The 21,809-nt window shown below is 39.5% G+C and overlaps 1 protein-coding gene across 1 annotated transcript in view; it reads left to right on the top strand.

The window, feature by feature from the left end:
* Positions 1–21,809, top strand: part of syt3 (synaptotagmin III) — a 51,615-nt gene that overhangs the window by 22,923 nt on the left and 6,883 nt on the right. The window contains exons 6-10 of the mRNA XM_067415531.1: positions 1,040–1,222; positions 6,031–6,157; positions 6,480–6,698; positions 16,120–16,240; positions 16,776–16,947. Of these exons, the coding sequence (XP_067271632.1) occupies positions 1,040–1,222; positions 6,031–6,157; positions 6,480–6,698; positions 16,120–16,240; positions 16,776–16,947 (822 nt within the window). The remainder of the gene's footprint in view (positions 1–1,039; positions 1,223–6,030; positions 6,158–6,479; positions 6,699–16,119; positions 16,241–16,775; positions 16,948–21,809) is intronic.

Raw genomic sequence — 21,809 nt, 5'->3', positions numbered from 1 at the left:
TTTAAAAAACAGAAGTGTTTATCACTTTTGAAAAAAGTACATCTGCACACTTCATTACTTCAAGGACAGACCCCCTGGAGCATCATGGGATTAAAGGCCTTTAAATATAGAACTTTACTAAATAATATGAAAACATAAAGAAAGAAAGAAAGAAAGAAAGAAAGAAAGAAAGAAAGAAAGAAAGAAAGAAAGAAAGAAAGAAAGTGTCACATGCCTGTCATGTCTTGTGTGCACATGTGGGTTTTATGTTGAGCATGTGCTCCTGTCATTGTATGATCCCTCCCCCTTGTTATCTGATTAGTGTTTGATTTCTCCCACCTGTTCCCTCTTGATTTCTTCCCTTTATAAGCTCCTTGTGTTTGTCAGTCTTTGTCGGATCATTGAACTGTCTACGTCTCCCGGTTCACTGTGTTGGTATGTCTTCAGTTTCATGTATTTCTAGTTTATGTTTTTCCCCCTCGTGGGTTTTGTTTTTTGTTTGTTTTATTTTATTAATAAATTATAATTTCTGCACTTGAGTCCTCGCACCAGTTTCCTTTGTGTTGAACGAAGGAAAGAAAACGAAGGACGAAGGAAAAGAAGGAAAGAAAAAAATTATTTATGAAAAAGTTATATATTGCATAATACAATAAAGCATGACATTTAAAAAAAAAATGATTACATTCTCATTATGCCAATTCAATCATTTCATAATGTACTACAGTAAAAATGACTGTACTCATGTAAATTATGTTAAAAATGCATCAAAATAAATTAAATGACCAAATACTGTGATAAAGTATTTAAAAAAATATGTGTATTCACTTTTTTTAAAATCATTTCCACATTCATTTTTTTTTTATTCTACTAATGCAATACAAAAAGCCCAAATGGTCAAATAGGCTTATTTTTTAAGCAACATATAATTGAATAATGTCCTCTTTTTGATTTTGGGGTAAAATATCATCTGAAGATGGTGAGATTCCCCTAACAGCCTGTGTGATGGGAGTTTGTCTATACGTGTGTTTGTGTGTGTGTTCACCCTCTGGTCTCTCTCCAGGCCTAAGCCCATGACTCACCAGCTCTCCAGCCCTGATTTCCATGGTGAGGAGAAGAGTGAGCAGCTGACCAGCATTGGGCAAATCAAACCAGAACTTTACCGGCTGCGCCAGGGAGACCAGGGCGATGGCAAACAAGGCGACAACTGCGGCAAAATCAGCTTCCTTCTGCGCTACGCCTTCAAGTAAGTCCACTCGGATTCATCCTACCATTACCTCCTCTCCCCATGGGGAAGTGTCTCATATGGAACTGTCACACAATGTGAATCCATGCTTCTCAATACATCAGTAGGTTATAAATAGATCTCATCGACAGGGCTTACAATTGAAAAGGCGAGCTGGAGAAAGAAGCAGGGGAGTTGCAGTCAGCACAATGAGTTATAGTCAGGCCCGTCGTGGGCAGCCCGTGCACGTCAGACCGGGTCCTTTATTTCGCCGTCACACAGAGGGACATTAGAATGGTGGAAAGTGCTGATGTTTGAGAAATGAAGGAAGGAGAGGCTGTTTCATTCATGAATTATATATGACCAGCCACTTTAAACAGCACAGCCTGTCAACACATAATAACACAGCCCTGTGTTACGGCCAGAATTACAGAGGAGGTTGAGGGAGAGAAAGAGAGAAAGATGTGTGAGTGGAGATTGATATCTCATTCCTTACACATAGGGAGTAGTTCAAATAAATGATTTGACACTTCTGTTCCTGTTCATCACATTATCGCTCTATTATGTTCTGCTGTGAGTTCTTAGGTATGTCACAATTGCTTTTGCATTTAAGGGATAGTTCACCAACACATGAAAATTCTGTCATCATATCATCACTCCATTCTAAACCTACATAACTTGCTTTCTTCTGTGGAAGAAATAAAATGTTTGGCAGAATGTCCAAGATGTTCTTTTTTATAGCGAACAGCTATGACCACCCTTGACATTCACTGTATGGAAAAGAAAAGTTTAGATATGAACATATTTGTGTTAGAGTTAGATAAAGAGTTAGGCAGGTATTATTTTTTGCTGTGATATCGGATATATGGTCTTTTTGCCCACACCTGTGGTGAATAAATGAACAGAATTTCTATTCCTTTTAAAGCAAATGCTATTGGACATTACTCTGCATTTTCGTGAGAGCTAGTGGCCAAGATTGTTTCTCATCTCCGTGTGTTTAATTGACATGATCACACCTCCTGCCACGCTATTGCGTTTGCAATACATCAATGCGAATATGTCACAGCTACAAGCATTTTGGGAATAGCGGGCAGGTTGACACTGTCAGTCAGAGTCGCATCCGGTGGGACGCAGCTTTCTATCTGCACAGCAGTAGGCCGATAACACATGCGGTGCGGAGGGAATAGCAGCTATTTTCAACCCTTTGTCTACGAGGGTTTGAGCTGAATGTCGTTTTATTATTATTTTAATTTATCCATCTATTTGTTGGATTCCAACTGAGTGCTGATCATTGTGTTTTCCCCACGAGTGCTTTCAGACAGCATGTGTAAATGCATGACTTTTATTTGAGCTCCTGTTTTGTTTCACAGTGATGATTTTGTAAAGGTGGGGTGGGGGGGGAAGGAGCCTGTCACTGAAAAATGAAAAGATGATGCAACACATGACTGGAGGGGAGGGGGGTGTGTTTTAAATGCTTGCTCTAATGTGGGCAAGACAGAGCCTGTCATTTTCAATTACAGCCCTGAGTGCTAATAGCACAGAACATTTCTTAAGATCAGCCTGATTTTAAGTGTGCTGTTGTGCTGAATGCCACTTGCCGTGAGATTCATTTCTAATTCCACCAAACTGATATTATGTATATTAGACTGGACAGCTCAAAATGCATCTGTGAATGGTTTTTCTAACTTGAAATGTCAACACGTATCTTATTTTGAAATCTGATGTGATTGTAGTATTAGCAAGAACATCTTAGCGGCCGCTCACACTGACAGCGAATAACTAGAGGGAATTTTTGTGGCATTGGTTGCTAGTAGGCGGTCCTAATCAACCTCTTGCTAATGAATTAAGGGGATGAATCACTGTTTGCATTTCCATTGGTGGTTGCCGAGTCTCTGTTTCTCATGGCATCTGAATTATGGTTAAAATGCTACACAACACATCTGTACATACAGTGGGGCAAAAAAGTATTTAGTCAGCCACCAATTGTGCAAGTTCTCCCACCTAAAAAGATGAGAGAGGCCTGTAATCTTCATCATAGGTACACTACTATGAAAGACAGAATGAGAAAAAAAATCCAGAAATCCACATTGTCTGATTTTTAAAGAATTTATTTGCAAATTATGATGGAAAATAAGTATTTGGTCACCTACAAAAATCCAAAATTTCTGGCTCTCACAGACCCGTAACTTCTTCTTTAAGATGCTCCTCTGTCCTCCACTTGTTACTTATATTAATGGCACCTGTTTGAACTCGTTATCAGTATAAAAGACATCTGTCCACAACCTCAAACACTCAAACCCAACTCAAACTCAACTATGGCCAAGAACAAAGATCTGTCAATGGACACCAGAGACAAAATTGTAGACCTGCACCAGGCTGGGAAGACACAATACCTTCCCAGAATGCAATAGGTAAGCAGCTTGGTGTGAAGAAATCAACTGTGGGAGCAATTATTAGAAAATGGAAGACAAAAAGACCACTGATAATCTCCCTCGATCTGGATCTCCACGCAAGATATAACCCCGTGGGGTCAAAATTATCACAAGAACAGTGAGCAAAAATCCCAGAACCACACAGGACCTAGTGAATGACCTGCAGAGAGCTGAGACCAAAGTAACAAAGGCTGCCATCAGTAACACACTATACCGCCATGGACTCAAATCCTGCAGTGTCAGACGTGTCGCCCTGCTTAAGCCAATACATGTCCAGGCCTGTCTGAAGTTTGCTAGAGAGTATTTGGATGATCCTGCAGAGGATTTGGAGAATGTCATATGGTCAGATTAAACCAAAATAGAACTTTTTGTTAAAAACTCAACTTGTGTTTGGAGCAGAAAAATGCTGAGTTGCAACATACCTACTGTGAAGCATGGAGTGGAAACATCATGCTTTGGGGCTGTTTTTCCTGCAAAGGGACCAGGATGACTGATCCGTGTAAAGGAATGGAAGAATGGGGCCATGTATCGTTCCATCAGCAAGGGCATTAAAGATGAAACGTGACTGGGTCTTTCAGCATGACAATGATCCCAAACATAACGCCCGGGCAACGAAGAAGTGACTTTGTAAGAGGCATTCCAAGGTCCTGGAGTGGCCTAGCCAGTCTCCAGATCTCAACCCCATAGAAAATATTTGGGGGGAGTTGAAAATCCCTCTTGCCCAGCGACAGCCCCAAAACATAACTGCTCTAGAGAAGATCTGCATGGAGGAATGGGCCAAACTACCATCAAAGTGTGTAAAAACCTTGTGGCAACTTACAGAAAACGGTATAAAGGGTATATAACAAATTATTGAGATTAACTTTTTTTATTCACCCAATACTTAATTTCTACCATAATTTGCAAATAAAATCTTTAAAAATCAGACAATGTGATTTTCTTGATTTATTTTCTCATTCTGTCTCTCATGAAGTGAAGTGTACCAACTCTTGAAGTGTACCAATGGTGAAAATTACAGGCCTCTCTTATCTTTTTAAGTAACTTAAACTTGCAGAATTGGTGGCTGACTAAATACTTTTTTGCCCCACTGTATTCACTCCTGTCCATCATTTGATTATTATTTGATGATTTTATTTTTACCACCTGCTTTCAGCGGGCATTAATAGCATGACGTTAATTGCATAACGTTAAGTTTTGAGTCATTCGATTTTTAAAGCTGTGTTTTTAAATAAGTCTCTTATGCTATCCAAGGCTTCATTTATTTGATTAATATACAGTATAAATGGTAATATTACAATTTAAAATCACTGTTTTTTATTTTGATATATTTTAAAATGTAATTTAGCAAATCCTTCCACTCTGTGTCACATGATCCTTCAGAAATCATTCTAATATGCTGATTTGCTGCTCAAAAAACATCATTTCAAAATAATTACTTTAATATTTTTGCGGAAACCGTGATCCCCCTAACCCCTAATTGGAGGACATTGTCAAATGTCCTTGAAAAAGAATGCCAATACATTAATCCTTGTCTTGATATGTTTATACAGTATTGGATGATTACATTTGTCACTTATAAGTTTGGTAATAATATCGCATGATTAATGTATTTATTTCCATCCTGATTTGTTAAGATTTGTACCGTGTCATGCACGTTCTTTGTGAGCGACATTTCATTCTGAGGCCGTATTGGATTTCTGCTTGTGTTTTTCCTCCCCCAATGTTGCTGATTTGTTTAAATGTCCTAATGAAAGGGTGACGCATTTGTTAACGCTGAGAGACACATTCTAACAAGGCCTGATTAGCAACCTCTGAATTTCCCCCGCCTCTCTTATTTACATCTGCGCAAACACTGGGTGAGCCTCGCGCTTCAGAAGTTCACGGTCGTGCTGTGCTTGGCACTAGACCGCTGCTGTCTAGCCTTGAAATGACCTATGCTTTGCTTCGTAATAAGCTCTGGATTATTTATAAAGTCCAGTGTTGGAGGCCGCAGTCATTGCATTACGCATTAAATATTCATGTCTTTATATTCACATTAGGAATGTATTATCTCATATATTCACGTTTATACAAGATCCATTTAGCTTGCGCAGCACAAATATGGCTCTATCCATCTGTCAAATAATCCTAAATCATTGAGCCGGGATGTACCACTGGCACCTCCTCTTTTTTTCTGTTTTCCTGAACCTCTGTGACAGCCATTGAGTCTCACTGAACTCAGTGTTGCAATGCTGTCCCGTTACTGGCCTGGATGTCAGCTTATTTCAGCATATACCAACTCTCTTGTCATTGCCGGTTAGATGACGCTGAAATTAACTTACGCCCAGTCTAGCGAGCGCAGAAAGTTCCAGATAGTTCAAAGTGAATTATGGTGACGCTGACATGTCTTTCTTACAGCACGGAGCAGCTGGTGGTTAAGATACTGAAAGCCCTGGACCTCCCGGCGAAGGATGCCAATGGATTCTCCGATCCTTATGTCAAGATCTACTTACTGCCTGATAGGAAGAAGAAATTTCAGACCAAGGTATCTTTTTTTAAATCCTAGCAAGGCTGCAGTCAGCTCGCTGCTTTTACAATAATCCACTGTTCAGGTGGCAGACCCTCTTAGGACTCATTAAGATCTGCGTTTCTCAGCCTGCATTTTTTTTCCCAATGCCCTAGTTCATCTAAAAATACATTTATATCAGCTGGTGCATTTAAATTAACTTTATGCATTTGCAGTTTTGATGTTAACCAATCTCTTGTTCACTCCCTTCACTCACTTTTCCCTCTCAGCTCCTCCGCTTATCTAATTTCTTTCACTTTCTCTCATTTCCGCTCGGTCTTTCCGTGGCTTTGGTTTGCAGGTGCACAGAAAAACTCTTAACCCGATCTTTAATGAGACGTTCCAGTTCGGCGTGCCCCTGGCTGAGCTGCACTCGCGCAAGCTTCACTTTTCTGTCTACGACTTCGACCGTTTCTCCAGACATGACCTCATAGGTCAAGTGGTGGTGGATAACCTGCTGGACTTCAGCGAGGGAACCGGGGAAAAGCCTATATGGAGAGACATCGTGGAAGGAACCGCGGTGAGAACTAAAACAAACACACATTAAAGGTTCAGTAGACCTTAAGCACAAGGGGATTCGGTGAAAAGGAGTGATTGATAGCATTAAGAATTTGCACATGCTGTCTGTGTTGTTCTAGCACTCGATTTGCTAAAAGATTTATGCCAGTTAGTTAACGCCACAAACGCACCAAAAAAGAGGTAGTGGTTCTGAGTGCTAGGTTGTGGCGGATGCAGAAGACTACAACTACCAGAGTTTGAATATCATGATCTGGCGTACTATACTGAAACTCTACGGCAGGGCTATTAAACTTAATAATCTTTTATGTTCAACAGAGGAAAGAAAGTCATACAAGTTTGGGTTTTGATTTTTGTTGGAGCTAAACGCTGCAGGAAGTGGACATCCAGGACCTGAGTTGAATAGCCATGATAGACAACAATCAGATTTTTATCATATGAATTGCCATACGCGGTGGCAGGGAGACAGGAAGTCAAAGAGAGAGAGTGAAACAGGATGACCTGGGCCAGATTTTGGATCTCCTATGAGCACCACAGCTCAATATGTGAAAGCACTTTGCAACGAACAGAAATTCTGGAAGTGTGCTTGACTACACAACACTTCTAAAATATATACATCTATTTTTATTCAAATCTACTATCCCTGCATATGAGTTTTGTGAATTTATTCAATCTTTATTCTAAATGAACTGTTTTTACTTAAGTTAGTAGTATTGTTATTTATTTAAGCTGAATCAACCTAATTAAATTAATTTATATCAACAAACCTAATTTTTTAAAGGAGTTATTGGATGCAAAATTCACTTTTATATGGTGGTTTGCATATAAATGTGTCTTTGCAGTGTGGACACAAACACCCTACAATGATACAAATTCATTCACTCCTTTTTTTTTAAGCCGATTGCTCATGCTCTGCCCATAACCGCAGATGCACTGTCCCAGCATATATTTGCCAGTTCTGCCATATTAGCATAGTTCAGCCAGTTGTTCACTGGCCCTGTCCCAAATGGCACACTTCATGTGCACTTTTGGTCTTGTGGACTTACAATGGCCGCTGTGTGCCCGTGTCCGTTAAGTCCACGAGACAGCAGGGTGTCCCATTTGTCATTTTAGGTCTCAGAAGGGTGCTCGCGAGCACCCCCTTTGAGGTCAATATGTGCCCTCGATGCGCACTTCTGCCGAGTCCGCACTGGTGAGGGTTATGCAGCAGATTTCTTCTCGGCAGTCAAAGAGGCATTACGTCGGGAAAGTGCGGACTCAGAGGAAGACAGTGATGGTTTAGGGTGCCATTAGGGACTGGTCCACTGTCCGCCAAGGCAGCACTTCTCTCTTCATGGAAGAGAGGGGTGGGGTGAACAGTAGCGAAATGGGTTGCTGTGAGCAGAGCTGTTTTTGAGGAGTCAAACATGGTGATGTTCGCACAAACGTTGAGGAATTTTAATCAAAGTATGTTACAGAATTTACATGAACACCCTAAAGAATCATACCAACTTGTGGAAAATCGGCATCTAGTGACCCCTTTAATGAATAAATCAGGTAGAAATAGCTCTTAAAGATAACAATTGCATGTTACCATGTTTACACTGTAATATAAATAGAAAGGAGGCATGTTTGTCCTGAAAAACTTGTCTGTTAAACAGTTTCACTTATGCTTGGTTTCCTTTTTAGTAAACTTAGCCAGGTCAGATTTTATGATAATTTTGGCATCTTTCATGGATTTGTGTATCTCTCTTAAGCAGAGTTGAAAAGCTTGTTTATATTCATGAGACGTTTTTTCACAATTTAAAATCATTCATGATTACATGCTAAGTCGATGATGATGATGATGATGATGTGTCCTTGAGGATGTTGGTAGCAGAGGTGTGAGGAGATGTAGTGATTCATGTGCTTGTCCTTCCAGAGAAAATTACATGAAATTAGTGAAGGTCAGCTGTGCAAAGGAGTTTTTGTAAAGAACACTTCTGAAATTGCCACAGCATCTTAATAGAGTGGTTTTTAGAAACATTTTCATCATGATCTTAGAATATTGTTATTTTAAGAGTTGTTTGTACCTTTGGAGAACAGAGGGAATTAATCAAATCGAACACAAACTGTAGTGTATATGTAAACAAGGAAGATGACATTTTCCACAGTATGACTAGGTCAAATAAAGGAAAGAAGATAAATTTGGCACCATCTACTTTGTCTGACAAGATAAATTTGAAAATGGTTCAGTGATGCATGCTGGATTTGAGTGTGTTCCTGGCAATTGTTTGTCTGACATTTAAATAGATGTAAATGAAATGTTTACGCGCAGGGTTCAGCCAATCGGCCACTCAGGTGGCATTAACAGATTTACCTACTCAGCTTGTAAAAAAAAGAGACTTGAGGTATAAATAAATTTTTTCAAGGTGCTGGTGTGTAGCAGAAAAGTCTCACATCACGTAGCATTCACATCATGTTTACAGACCCGAAACTGGCAGCTTCTATAGTACTTGGAGAGATGTACCTTAGACACTTGACATATTTGATGAAATATTGCGGCTCTTTTTGTTTACCTCTGCTGCCCTTGTTTTTTTTTTTTTTTCATCATAGCTGATGATTAATTCTGTCTGGCAGAACAAGAACTTAAGAGAAAGATGAAAGTCTCAAAAAAGAGTATACAAACCTTGCATTCTAGCATCTCAACACTATGCTTTAGCTAGGAGTATCTGTCAGACATTCTTTAAACACATGCAAGTGATAACAGGTTAAATGTAGATACATTTTCAATCTGAATTAAACATGGTATTCTTTGTAAAACCAGGAACAGTGTAGTGCTTATTTTGCAGTGTAATAAAGCTGTGAAATACAGAAAATAATTTTGGAAAAACAAACAAAACTGTGTGTACAGTAGTGCACTTACACCACCATTCAAAGGATTGGGGTGAGGAAGATAAAAAAAAAAAAAAACATTTACTTAGCAAAGTTGAGGAATTTAAAGGGGTGATGAATTGAGAAATCAACTTTCCCTTGAGCTTTTGTATATATATAAAAGGTCATGGTAATTATACGAGCGTATGGGACGCTCAGAGGGTTCCTGTGTATTGCAAGAAAGATGGATGTGTGTGTTTTTGGTAAGAGAAACATGAGAGAGAATCCCAGGTTAACTTGTTTAATCAACAGAGGGTTGTATATGTTACTTCACACAAATGTGGTCTATAATAAACAGAAGAAAACAAATAAAACAGCTATAAGTATATCAACAAATGCTACAAACATTCAGTTATTAAATAATATAGAAATGAACATACATGGGTTAGCTGCGTACGGATTATGTTAATAAATAATTATGTAAACAATGACTCGCATATTGCACAATCATTGTGTATACTTTTCAAACAATCTTCAACTACTCAGGTGATCTGCAACTAGTAAGTGGCTATAATATTTATATTCTAATAGAAATACAATTCTTTTAGAGCTCAAAGTCCGATATGAAAACTTTTTAGTTTCGCTTTGTGACGCAGTTTAAAATGCGTTACTTTCAGGATCAAATCTGTACATTCAGAATGATAATAAATATTACAAATTACAAAGGCATGTGCCGATTTTCGGTAATGCGATATATCACGATAATGAATATGCACAATATTGTTATCGTGGGCACTTTAAAATATCGTAAATAATAATTTATTAACAATTATTACATTTTTTATAATGCACTCAAGAATACTTTGCCCATCAAGCCCAACGTGCGTTTGCACATGACTGAATGGGTGAAGGAGACAGGCTGAATGAAGTGCCGCTCAGTGACAGCAGAGGGTGCTGATGAACTGCAAAATGCAGCTGTTACCCCGCAAACCCCGCAAACGTCTCCGGTTACTGTCGTAACCTCGGTTCCCAGAGAGGGTCTCTCAACATGGCGTCAAAAGGTGACGCTTGGGGACTCCCTTCCTTCCTACATTACTGAAATATTATTGCACAACGCCAGTGAAGTTGCAACTCTCACTGGCCAATGCCAGTCAAGACGGCAAAAGGGGGCGGAGCCCAACCGCTATATAATGTACCGTCTTGGCGGCATTTGCTCAGTCTCTTCCGACTGACAAGAGTACAGCAGATCTGAACTGTGAGCTCACTGGCTTACGCTATGTCTCGTTCCCGTCTCTCGACATGGCGTCAGAAGCTGACGCTTGGGGACAGTATAGAACAACGCCATGCGAACAGTAAAGAGAAGCTTGGCAACAGTGGAGCTATGAACAGTATAACAACATAGAACGAACCCCAACCGAGCATGTGACTGATATATGTGGTTATGACATGTTACCTGTTTCCTTGTGTGAGAGTAATATAATGGGGAATGACTTATGTGAGCGGCTCTGCCGGGCACAATAACACCATATACATGGCGACTGGCCGCCGCGAGCGATATCATGGCATATGTGAGGAGTCCTAAAAATAAGAGTCCTTGTGTAAATAACAAGGCGGGCTAGAGGCGGGCTACCGGCTCGTACCTTGTTGAAATATCACCACAGCGCGTGGTACCCATAGTATGAATGCGGCGTAGGCTCTGCCCCCCGAATTCCAACTTTAAAACCTGGTCGAAACCTCCCGCATGTCTAGCGGTTAGAAGCCGAAGGCAGAGTAGGGCTCAGACCTACCGCCAGGATTTGAGAGGCTACTGAGCACACGTCCAAATTGTAGAATCTGGCGAAGGTTTTCTGTGAAGACCACCCAGCTGCCATACAAATGTCGTTGATTGGGACGCCTTTAGACCATGCCCATGAAGAGGCAATTGCCCTCGTTGAATGTGCTCTAATACCAATAGGGCACTCCATTCCTTTGCTGGAATAAGCCAAAGCAATCGCCTCAGAGGGGTGCGCTAGAGCCCCGAGGGTTAAGGCCAAGTCCCACAATGGTACCGTTGGGGGACGAGAAGGTCTCAACCGTCTCGCGCCTCTCAAAAATTTTGCAACCAGGCCGTTCCTACCAAGCGAGCATCCGTCGATAGTAACGTGACAGGCTGAGATAGCAGCAACATAAACTTTAAGAATGGAAGGCATACTGCCGCCGTCCATCCGCTGCTGTAGAAAATTCAGAATATCCGACACGGAACAGTTCTCCTGGTCCACAGCAAAAGGTGAACCGCCTGTTCGTACAGGGCTTTCGAGTGTACCCCACCTTGGCGTTTATGTACGACACTACCGATGTGTTGTCTGTACGAATCAGTACATGGTGCCCTTGGACTAGCGTGAGAAAACTTTGGAGAGCCAATAGGACCGCTCTCAATTCCAGGAGATTTATGTGCCAAGTTTTCTCCGTCTCTGTCCAGAAGCCCGACGCTGGCACGCCGTCGCAATGGGCTCCCCAGCCCGTCGTTGACGTGTCCGTCGTGACCACTTTCCGCCGCGTCACCGCTCCTAGCTGGACGCCGCGTAGGTACAGGTCCGGATTCCGCCACGGTCTCAGCGCAGTCGAGCATTTGCGCGGGACCACTGCCCATTTTCCACGCTCTTCTTGGTACTCGCTTTTTAGCCACAATTGAAAAGGCTGCATGAAAAGCAGACTGTGGTGACAGACTGTGGTGACAGACTGTGGTGACAGACTGTGGTGACAGACCGTGGCGGCCGCCGCCATCTGTCCCAAAAGCCTCTTGATACTCCTTCAGTGCCACGGAACGGCCCAGACTGAATGCGTTCAGAGCAGACATTAGACCCAGGACGCACTCTTGACCGAGGCGCGCTTCCATTGTGACCGAGTTCAGTTCCACCCCGAGATACGTGATCGATTGACTGGGGAATAACACACTCTTTTTCATGTTCACGCAGAGGCCCAAGCTCTCCAAGTGACGAAGCAGAACATTTTTGTGGCTGTTGAGCACATCCTTTGAACAGACCAAAACTAGCCAATCATCTAAATAATTGAGTATACGCATCCCGCTTGCTCTCAGGGGGGAAAACGGTGTGTCCACACATTTTGAAAACGTGCGGGGGGCCAGGGCTAACCCGAATGGCATTACCGTGAATTGATAGGCTGTGCCTTCGAACACAAATCTCAGAAAGCGTTTGTGTCGCGGGGCTATCTTAATGTGGAAATAGGTGTCCTCTAGGTCCACTGAAATAAACCAGTCCCAGGGCCAAACCTGGGCGAGGATCTGCTTCAGTGTTGTCATTTTGAGAGCATGTTTGTATAGCACCCTGTTTGATGGGTCTCAGGTCCAAAATCGGCGGAGGCCACCACCTTTCTTTGGAACGACAAAGTAACAACTGTAAAATCTGCTCTCTCTCTCGCCAGGCAGAACCACTTCTATCGGGTGCTTCACGAGGAGATTGAGAACCACTTGTATCAGCACTGGTTTGTTGTGTTCTGACACTATCGACTTAACCACGCCATTGGCGCAGGGGGCGAATAACCTTGTAGATCTTTGAACGCGTTAGACTCCGCCTGCCCCTCATACAGTGATTTGAGGAGCTGAGCTTGAAACACTTGGAGCACCGCGATAGTGAGGAGTGCAGAGATCGCCTCGCCCGAGGCGACGTAAGCCTTATCGGCAATGTGCGCTGTCAGACGGCAGGGCTTCGATGGCAGGGAAGTGCCCACCTTCATCACCCTCCGCTACGCCAAATGAAACTATCTCTGAAGCACCAGGGGTGGGGCAGAGACTTTCTTTAGCGAAATACACCGGAGAACGGTGGGGTGAGTCAAGGACCCTATCCATGTGGTCGCTCTTGCACTGTAAAATTCTCAGTGCGAGCAGCTCGACCCGGCAAGTGCCGCCTCCGCATGGGCAGGACCAAGGCATAGGATGCAGAATTCGTGGGTGTCCGGAGCCTCGATAGGCCCCGAACCCAGTACACCAAGAGGGAAATCCGTCTTCTCGCGTCTTCTCCACAGCTGTCTTCAGTAGTGTGAAAGAGGAAGATTCTGAGCAAATGCCGCCAAGACGGTACATTATATAGCGGTTGGGCTCCGCCCCCTTTCGCCGTCTTGACTGGCATTGGCCAGTGAGATTTCAGTAATGTAGGAAGGAAGGGAGTCCCCAAGTGTCAGCTTCTGACGCCATATCGAGAGACCATTCTCGAAAGGGAACAAAAGGAACCACACTAGTGAAGACGGTTTTAAAACAGCCATTCGTTTTTGTAATCTCAAAATCTTTGTTGTTCATCACAGACTCAGCACCGAATACTTAATACTTAAAGACTTAATAGGCTATTTATTTTCAAACTTAAACATTATGTTTAAATCTGGACTACACCATGCCCTAATGATTAGAATTTTTTAGATTATTTGTCCAAAAGACATACAACTTCATTAGTTAACATGTTAATGTATTATTACCAAACTGACAATGAAAAATACTTATAAAGAATTAATTATTCTAAGTAATGTTAATTTCTTAGTTACTGTTTAATAATGTTTAATAATTAATGGACCTAAGATAAAACTAACAATGATCAGTATTTCTTAACTAACATTACCAAAAACATTATACTTTCTGTAACAAATGTAGCTATTGCTAAATCTTAGTTAATGCATTAAATAATGAGACCTTATATTAATTTGTTACCTGTTGTTCTTTGTAGCCTAATTCTTTTGCACTTCTATCTGTTTAATCTATTTAAAAATTGTACTTTTACAGCTATGGAAAAAATTAAGAGACCACTTAACATTGATTTTTCTTAAGTTTTTCCAGAGCTGTATATATTTTTGGTGCATTGTATTTTTGTATTTAAACATTCAGTTATTTTTGTTATTACAAAAACAGTTCTTAAAGCTGTTATGCTATGACAACACTTTTTTTGCAACTTATTTCAATACCGTGATAAAAGCTTCGCAATTAATCGTAACATGAAAAATTGATATCGGCACATGCCTACTCACCCGTAATCATTTATGCACTGGAAAAACATATACAAAGTTGAATAAACTAAACTGCCAATTCTAAACTGGTCACTAAACTGCCGATTCTCCATGGCTGCGCATAACTGCCGGATGGTCACTAAACTGCTGATTCTGCATGGCCACGCACAACTGCTCTGTGAATCTTGAGTATCGCTCAAGGGGTGGAGTTCAGGCTTTCTCGCAGTGATATAAGAATATCCAGTAAGTTTCAGAGCTGAAAACTTCCTTTTTAGTCAAAGAAAAGCTTTTATAGACACCAGGCCCAGAAAACGATGGTGTGCTTCATCCTTCAAACACGCCTCTACAGAACGTTTAATTAAGTAGCCCTGCCCACCGACTCATGGAGCTGTTCGGATCACTAGCCAGCAGCAATAAACATGTGGAAGAAGATAGCAAGATATTGTGGAAGAACAAATTCGCTGCAAAAGCTTCCTTTCGGATCCTAACATTAGGAATGTGTGATACTTCATTTCACTGAGGAATCTTTTGTAAAAAAGTCTCAGGTGCTGGATTTGCAGACACAATGTTGTGCATTCTATATTGGATCCGACAGGAATGGTGCAACAAACTTATGTGAGTAAAACGTCTTTTTTTATATGTAGTGATAGTAATTTTATATCCAGATCTACCAAAACGTACGGCCGTCGGCAGAAATTCTTTCTTGATCTGGTTGCGCACGTGTGTGTGTGTGTGTGTGTGTGTGTGTGTGTGTGTGTGTGTGTGTGTGTGTGTGTGTGTGTGTGTGTATGCGCGGTTCGCGCTTATATCAACCAATCCTGCAGGCCATGTAACACAGAAATATTCCAATCAATCGCGAGTTGATGAGAAATAAATCATTGTGTTTGCTTGATGAAGACGTTTATGAGCCCTGTGGTCGAGAGAATCATTGCAGTTGCCGCTTTCAAAATAATCTCTCCCTCATGTGAACTGACAGAGGCTAGATATGACAGCGGAGTTATAGCTCATTAAATATGCAAATCTTATCCAATCCTAGCCGTGGGCGTTTACTTCCAAGTCTTCATTGCATCACGCCCATCAAAACCCAGCGTTCAGAAGACAGCCTCAAAACCAGTGTAGAAAATAGCCTCTTACTTATAGTTATGTTTTTGAATGTAAAAACCACAAGAACGTCATTAGTTGACCTCAAACAACAGTATACAATTTTTTAAAAAACAGTTCATGACACCTTTAACGTTCAAAACATCTTTTCATCTTATTTGTACAAATTATTTGTATAAATGTGAATATACACGACTTTCATCTTATTTGCATTCATTTCAAATTCATCAAATTCAAGTTGAAATGATAGAGCTTCATTTGAGTTTAACCTAGAGAAATCCTTTACAAATGTTTGATTTAGTATTAAAAACCACAGACATTCCTTTAGTCTATCCTTTCGGTTCTAGGGACAAATTAATTATTGAAACGTTTCAAGGAAGACAGTGTAACCATTAAAAGGTTTCCATGAATTTCATTATTGCCTTTACTTTCAGCATTTGCATTACTCTCAGCAACTTCAAAGTGAACTTTGGACCTTTCCATATGTTTGTTCCTTATGTCTGCAGGAGAAAGCTGACCTGGGCGAGCTGAACTTCTCACTGTGTTACCTGCCAACAGCTGGCCGACTGACCGTCACTATCATTAAGGCCACCAATCTGAAAGCTATGGATCTCACTGGCTTCTCAGGTGCCTGGAACGTTCATTGTCCCAAGCCATTCCTCTAATTCCCTCATAATTAACAGTGATACCTCATTAGTGCCTAGACATTGTTAACATTGAGACGTGATTAAAACGCTGCTCATTAATAACCTTGATGTAACACGTCCAGCAAGTGAATAATGAAATAACATTAAAGGTCATAAAAACATCAGTTCTGAAAGTTGTGAATATCAAATAACACCTCTAAAAAGTTGACTCAAAATCTCCTCATAAAGGCATCAACATCACAGTCATAAGGAAAAGAGACATCTGTAATTAGTGTTAGCTAATTTAATTATCACAGCAAGGCTTAAAGTAATGTAATAAAGATTTCTCTCATAGGACATGATCACGGTGCATTATTAAAAAGTAACATTTGGTACAGGCATCATTACGCCAATGCTAATGTATCGTTATTGCTAGCACAATAATAATTGATGCTATTATTAGCATTCTTTGTTGTCGAAACATTATTTGCTGCTGTTGTCAAATTTTCTCTCCTTGTGTTCTTGTTCTCTCTTAGATCCATACGTAAAGGCATCTCTGGTTTGTGAAGGTCGCAGGCTGAAAAAGAGGAAGACATCCATAAAGAAGAATACTCTCAATCCCACGTATAATGAGGCTCTGGTCTTTGATATCCCCAACGAGAACATCGAGAATGTGTCGCTCATCATTGCTGTCATGGACTATGACTGGTAAGATCATGACTGCCTTTTTCATGCTGTGATGGGATCTGAGACACATGCTGCAACATGTCAAGCTCCGTGCTGTGATATGAGGCTTGACAGGAAGTGCCCACTTGTAACTTTAGGCATACTTACTGCCCTTGCATTACAATTCATTCAGGGACACATGGATTTTTCATTCATCGACTGGATGAAGCATTTATAAGAGGTCTGAGGGAACTCTAAATTAGATCTACACAGTGCTTCCTACAGAGTCAATGTGCAAATATTTATATTTCTTTTAGTGCAATATATGTTGCCGTTATTAAGAATATATATTTTTTTAAAGAATGCATTTAACTGACCAAAGTGACAGTAAAGCCATTTTTAATAGGCCATAATTGTAATTATATTTAAAAATAACTGCTGCCTTTGAACTTTCTATTCATCAAGAAATTCTGTATATAGAATATATGTGTATATATATATATATATATATATATATATATATATATATATATATATATATATATATATATATATATATATATATGTATATTCTAGAAGAATGGTCAAATATTCCCATAAACACACTCCTAAACCTTATGGAATGCCTTCCCAGAATAGTTGAAGCTGTTATAGCTGTAAAGGGTGGAGCCAACTCCATACTAGTAAACCCTACGGATTAAGAATAGGATGTCATTAAAGTTCATGTGCATGTAAAGGCAGGCGTTCCACAACTTTCAGCAACATGGTGTATAAACACTTATAACAGGCTTAGCATAGTAAATCAAGTTAAGACAAAAACATGTTTTAGAAGAAGGACTGTTTATGTAATGACTAAAGAAAAGTTACATAGTGTGCCTTTAATTAAACCATAATTAATTAGATGAATTAAGTAATGTAATTACACATTTGTAATCCGCAGTGCATTTTACAACAGTACTTTGTTTGAGGTGATAACTGAATAAATTATATTTGCATGCATTTGGCTGATACTGATAAGATAGTTTGTTGTTTAATTGGTGAATTAGAATTCCTGTTGCACATATTTGTATGTATCTGTGCTCCTCCGAATTTAGGGCCTTATGCCCCTGTGTGTTAGACTGTTCCTGGTGGACATCTGCACTGTTTTGCATAAAGACAGACACCTCATGAATACACATGATGGCCTAATACTAATGGAAGTAATGTCTGGTGGTGAGACACTGTCCGTGTGTCTTGTCTAGTGGGTTTGCGTGTGTGTGTGTGTGTGTGTGTGTGTGTGTGTGTGAGTTTGGCTCTTCTTGCAGCATTTCAGTATTATGATAGACCTTCAGAGTGGCATTTATGTCTAGCTTTTACATTATTCTGTTATTATGTTTTTCACCTTTCAAAAAGGTAGTATACTTACTGCTAGGTCTGTAGTGCCATCTAATCCTACTTATATGCCCATATTGTGTGTGCTTTTGTGGAATAAAATATGCCTTGTGAAAATCAGGTGCATACAAATCGTTCATCAAATTCTATTTTAAGAATCGCTTTCAGTGCTGAGGAAATCCAAATCCGAGTTCCTCAAATGTGTTTGTCAATGCTCTCTCCATGATTCCATCTCTCCCCAATGGCACGCGGCACACCACCAGCCCCTTCTAATGAAGCAGCTCATCTGTGAGCCACAGATAACGCCTGATGAATTGCTCTTAGCATTGCTGCATGCCATCTGTGCTAAACGCTCAATTCAGAAGCGCTATCTGCTGGATAATAATCATTGCTTACATATATATGGCATGCTAAAAAATCAATGAAAAAAACATTTTTGTAGGCTTTTTGTATTTAAACCAGCATTACTTGATTTCTGGATCTTTCCAACACAAAGACTTTGTTTAATGTCTTCACAAAATCATGATTGACTATTTTGGCGTTATTGTTATGAAAATAAAGGCAGCTCATAAACCCTGCTGACACCAGATTCTTTGAGTATGACTTGATTTACTCTCAGTGTTATGAAGCTACAAATTACTAATAATTTAAAGTAGTTAAACTACAGTCAAGATACCATTTTATCTTCAACACCTCATCTACACTACAATCCTACAATACTACAAGCCACAGTGAAGCAATTTAAGGGGCTGAATTCAATTCAGTTGTACAAACCCGATTCCAAAAAAGTTGGGACACTGTACAAATTGTGAATAAAAAAGGAATGCAATAATTTACAAAAATGTCATAAATTTATATTTTATTCACAATAGATTATAGATAACATATCAAATGTTAATAGTGAGACATTTTGAAATGTCTTGCCAAATATTGGCTCATTTTGTATTTCATGAGAGCTACACATTCCAAAATAGTTGGGACAGGTAGCAATAAGAGGCCAGAAAAGTTAAATGTACATATAAGGAACAGCTGGAGGACCAATTTGCAGCTTATTAGGTCAATTGGAAACATGATTGGGTATAAAAAGAGCCTCTCAGAGTGACAGTGTCTCTCAGAAGTCAAGATGGGCAGAGGATCACCAATTCCCTCGATGCTGCCGCGAAAAATAGTGGAGCAATATCAGAAAGAAGTTTCTCAGAGAAAAATTGCAAAGAGTTTGAAGTTATCATCATCTACAGTTCATAATATCATCCAAAGATTCAGAGAATCTGGAACAATCTCTGTGTGTAAGGGTCAAGGCCGGTAAACCATACTGGATGCCCGTGATCTTCAGGCTCTTAGATGTTACTGCATCACATACAGGAAGGCTACTGTAATGGAAATCACAACATGGGCTCAGGAATACTTCCAGAAAACATTGTCGGTGAACACAATCCACAGTGCCATTTGTCTTTGCAGGCTAAAACTATATAGGTCAAAAAAGAAGCCATATCTACACATGATCCAGAAGCGCAGGCGTTTTCTCTGGGCCAAGGCTCATTTAAAATGGACTGTGGCAAAGTGGAAAACTGTTCTGTGCTCAGCTGAATCAAAATTTGAAGTTCTTTTTGAAAAACTGGGACACCATGTCATCCAGACTAAAGAGGACAAGGACAACCTAAGTTGTTACCACTTATGAGTGTGTGTGGCATGGGCAGCTTACACATCTGGAACCATCAATGCTGAAGGTATATCCAAGTTCTAGAACAACATATGCTCCCATCCAGATGTCGTCTCTTTCAGGGAAGATCTTGCATTTTCCAACATGACAATGCCAGACCACATACTGCATCAATTACAACATCATTGCTGCGTAGGAGGATCCGGTTACTGAAATGGCCAGCCTGCAGTCCAGATCTTTCACCGATAGAAAACATTTGGTGCATCATAAAGAGAAGATTTGACAAAGAAGACCTAAGACAGTTGAGCTACTAAAAAACCTGTTTTAGACAAGAATGGGACAACATTCCTATTCCTAAACTTAAGCAACTTCTTTCCTCAGTACCCAGACATTTGCAGTATTTATTTTCCCCTTTAAAATTATAATTTTCAGTTTAAACATTTGATTGCATGCTGTTTTTTTCACAATTTGTACAGTGTCCCAACTTTTTTGTTATTTTGTTATCGGGTTATTTTATCTGGCACAAAATTAAGATCTGAATTAGGGTGATTGCATTACATTGATTAGACCAATAAATTTATACTAAAATCTAAGTAAGTAATATAACTGCGTGTAAGCATAGTGCACAGCAGAATTTAACTTAATATTTCATTTAAAAAATAGACTCAAGAGCTCAGGTGAACTTGTGAAAAGGTGACACTATTTTTCCATCAGAACAAATCATTTACTAAAGAAATTAGTACTTTTGTTCAGCGAAAAGTAACAGTAAATACATTTATAATGTTACAAAAGTTTATTTTAACATTTTATTATATAATGAATGTTCATTTCATTATTATTTTAAATATATGCTGTTCTTATGAATTTTCAATTCATTAACGTATCCTTAAAAATAACAAATTACGGTTTCAACAAAAATATTAAGCAGGACAGCAACACTGATAATAATAAGAAATGCTGATTTCTTATAAGCACGAAATCAGCATATTTAAAGGATTTCTGAAGGCTCATGTGACCATGAAGACTGGAGTAATTCAGCTTTGCCATCATAGGAATAAATTACATTTTAAAATATATTAAAGTCAGTTAGAAATCAGTTATTTGAAATAGGATTGTTTTTGTTTTTAACAGTATTACAGCATATAATGCAGCCGAGGTGAAGAGTAAGAGACTTTTATTTACAAACATATTTATAGACATATAGACATATTTTAAAAACATGAAAACATATCCCAGACCCCCAAATTTGAATATAAAATAATAAATGTATGAATAAAAACAGATGCAGGGACTCATATTTCTTGTGAAATTACTGTTAAGTATATTTCATCAATATTACAATAGGGTAGTTATTTTCACAAAATAGCTAGTTATACAGCATCATATTGTAAAAATCCAGGCCTATTACATAATTTTTTTTCCCAACCAACTCTTTTTTAAAATATATATTTTACACTAGCTTTGCCGTAAACATTATGCATTCATATAATTCATTTGGTCTACTTTGTCTCTTATCAACAGTAAATGCAAGAGGAATGATTTATTTAAGTTCCACTGATTAGACCTGCCTGTTATTCCACCTTCTCTCAAGAAGCTTTTCATACTCACTTTTCGAGTAATTAAGTGATTATGACAGCACTCTGTTTTCTCATCTTCTCTCTTTAGTTTTCTTTATTTAGGTGATCAGTAGACCTATCATAATCGAATACCCATCTGTCCTCTGTGACAAATTTTCACTCAAATTATTCAGTCCGTTCCCTGTGCTCCCGCCTCGTTTTGTTTATCTCTGTAATTCAGTAATTGGAATGTACCTCTGTCTCTCTCCCCTTCTGTTCTCTGTTTATCTGTGTAATTATGTGATCTCTCTCTCTCT

Source organism: Pseudorasbora parva, chromosome 2 (genome assembly GCF_024679245.1).
Source record: "Pseudorasbora parva isolate DD20220531a chromosome 2, ASM2467924v1, whole genome shotgun sequence".
Classification (NCBI taxonomy): domain Eukaryota; kingdom Metazoa; phylum Chordata; class Actinopteri; order Cypriniformes; family Gobionidae; genus Pseudorasbora; species Pseudorasbora parva.
Note: the sequence above shows the minus strand (reverse complement) of the source record. Positions and strands in the feature narration are given on the sequence as shown.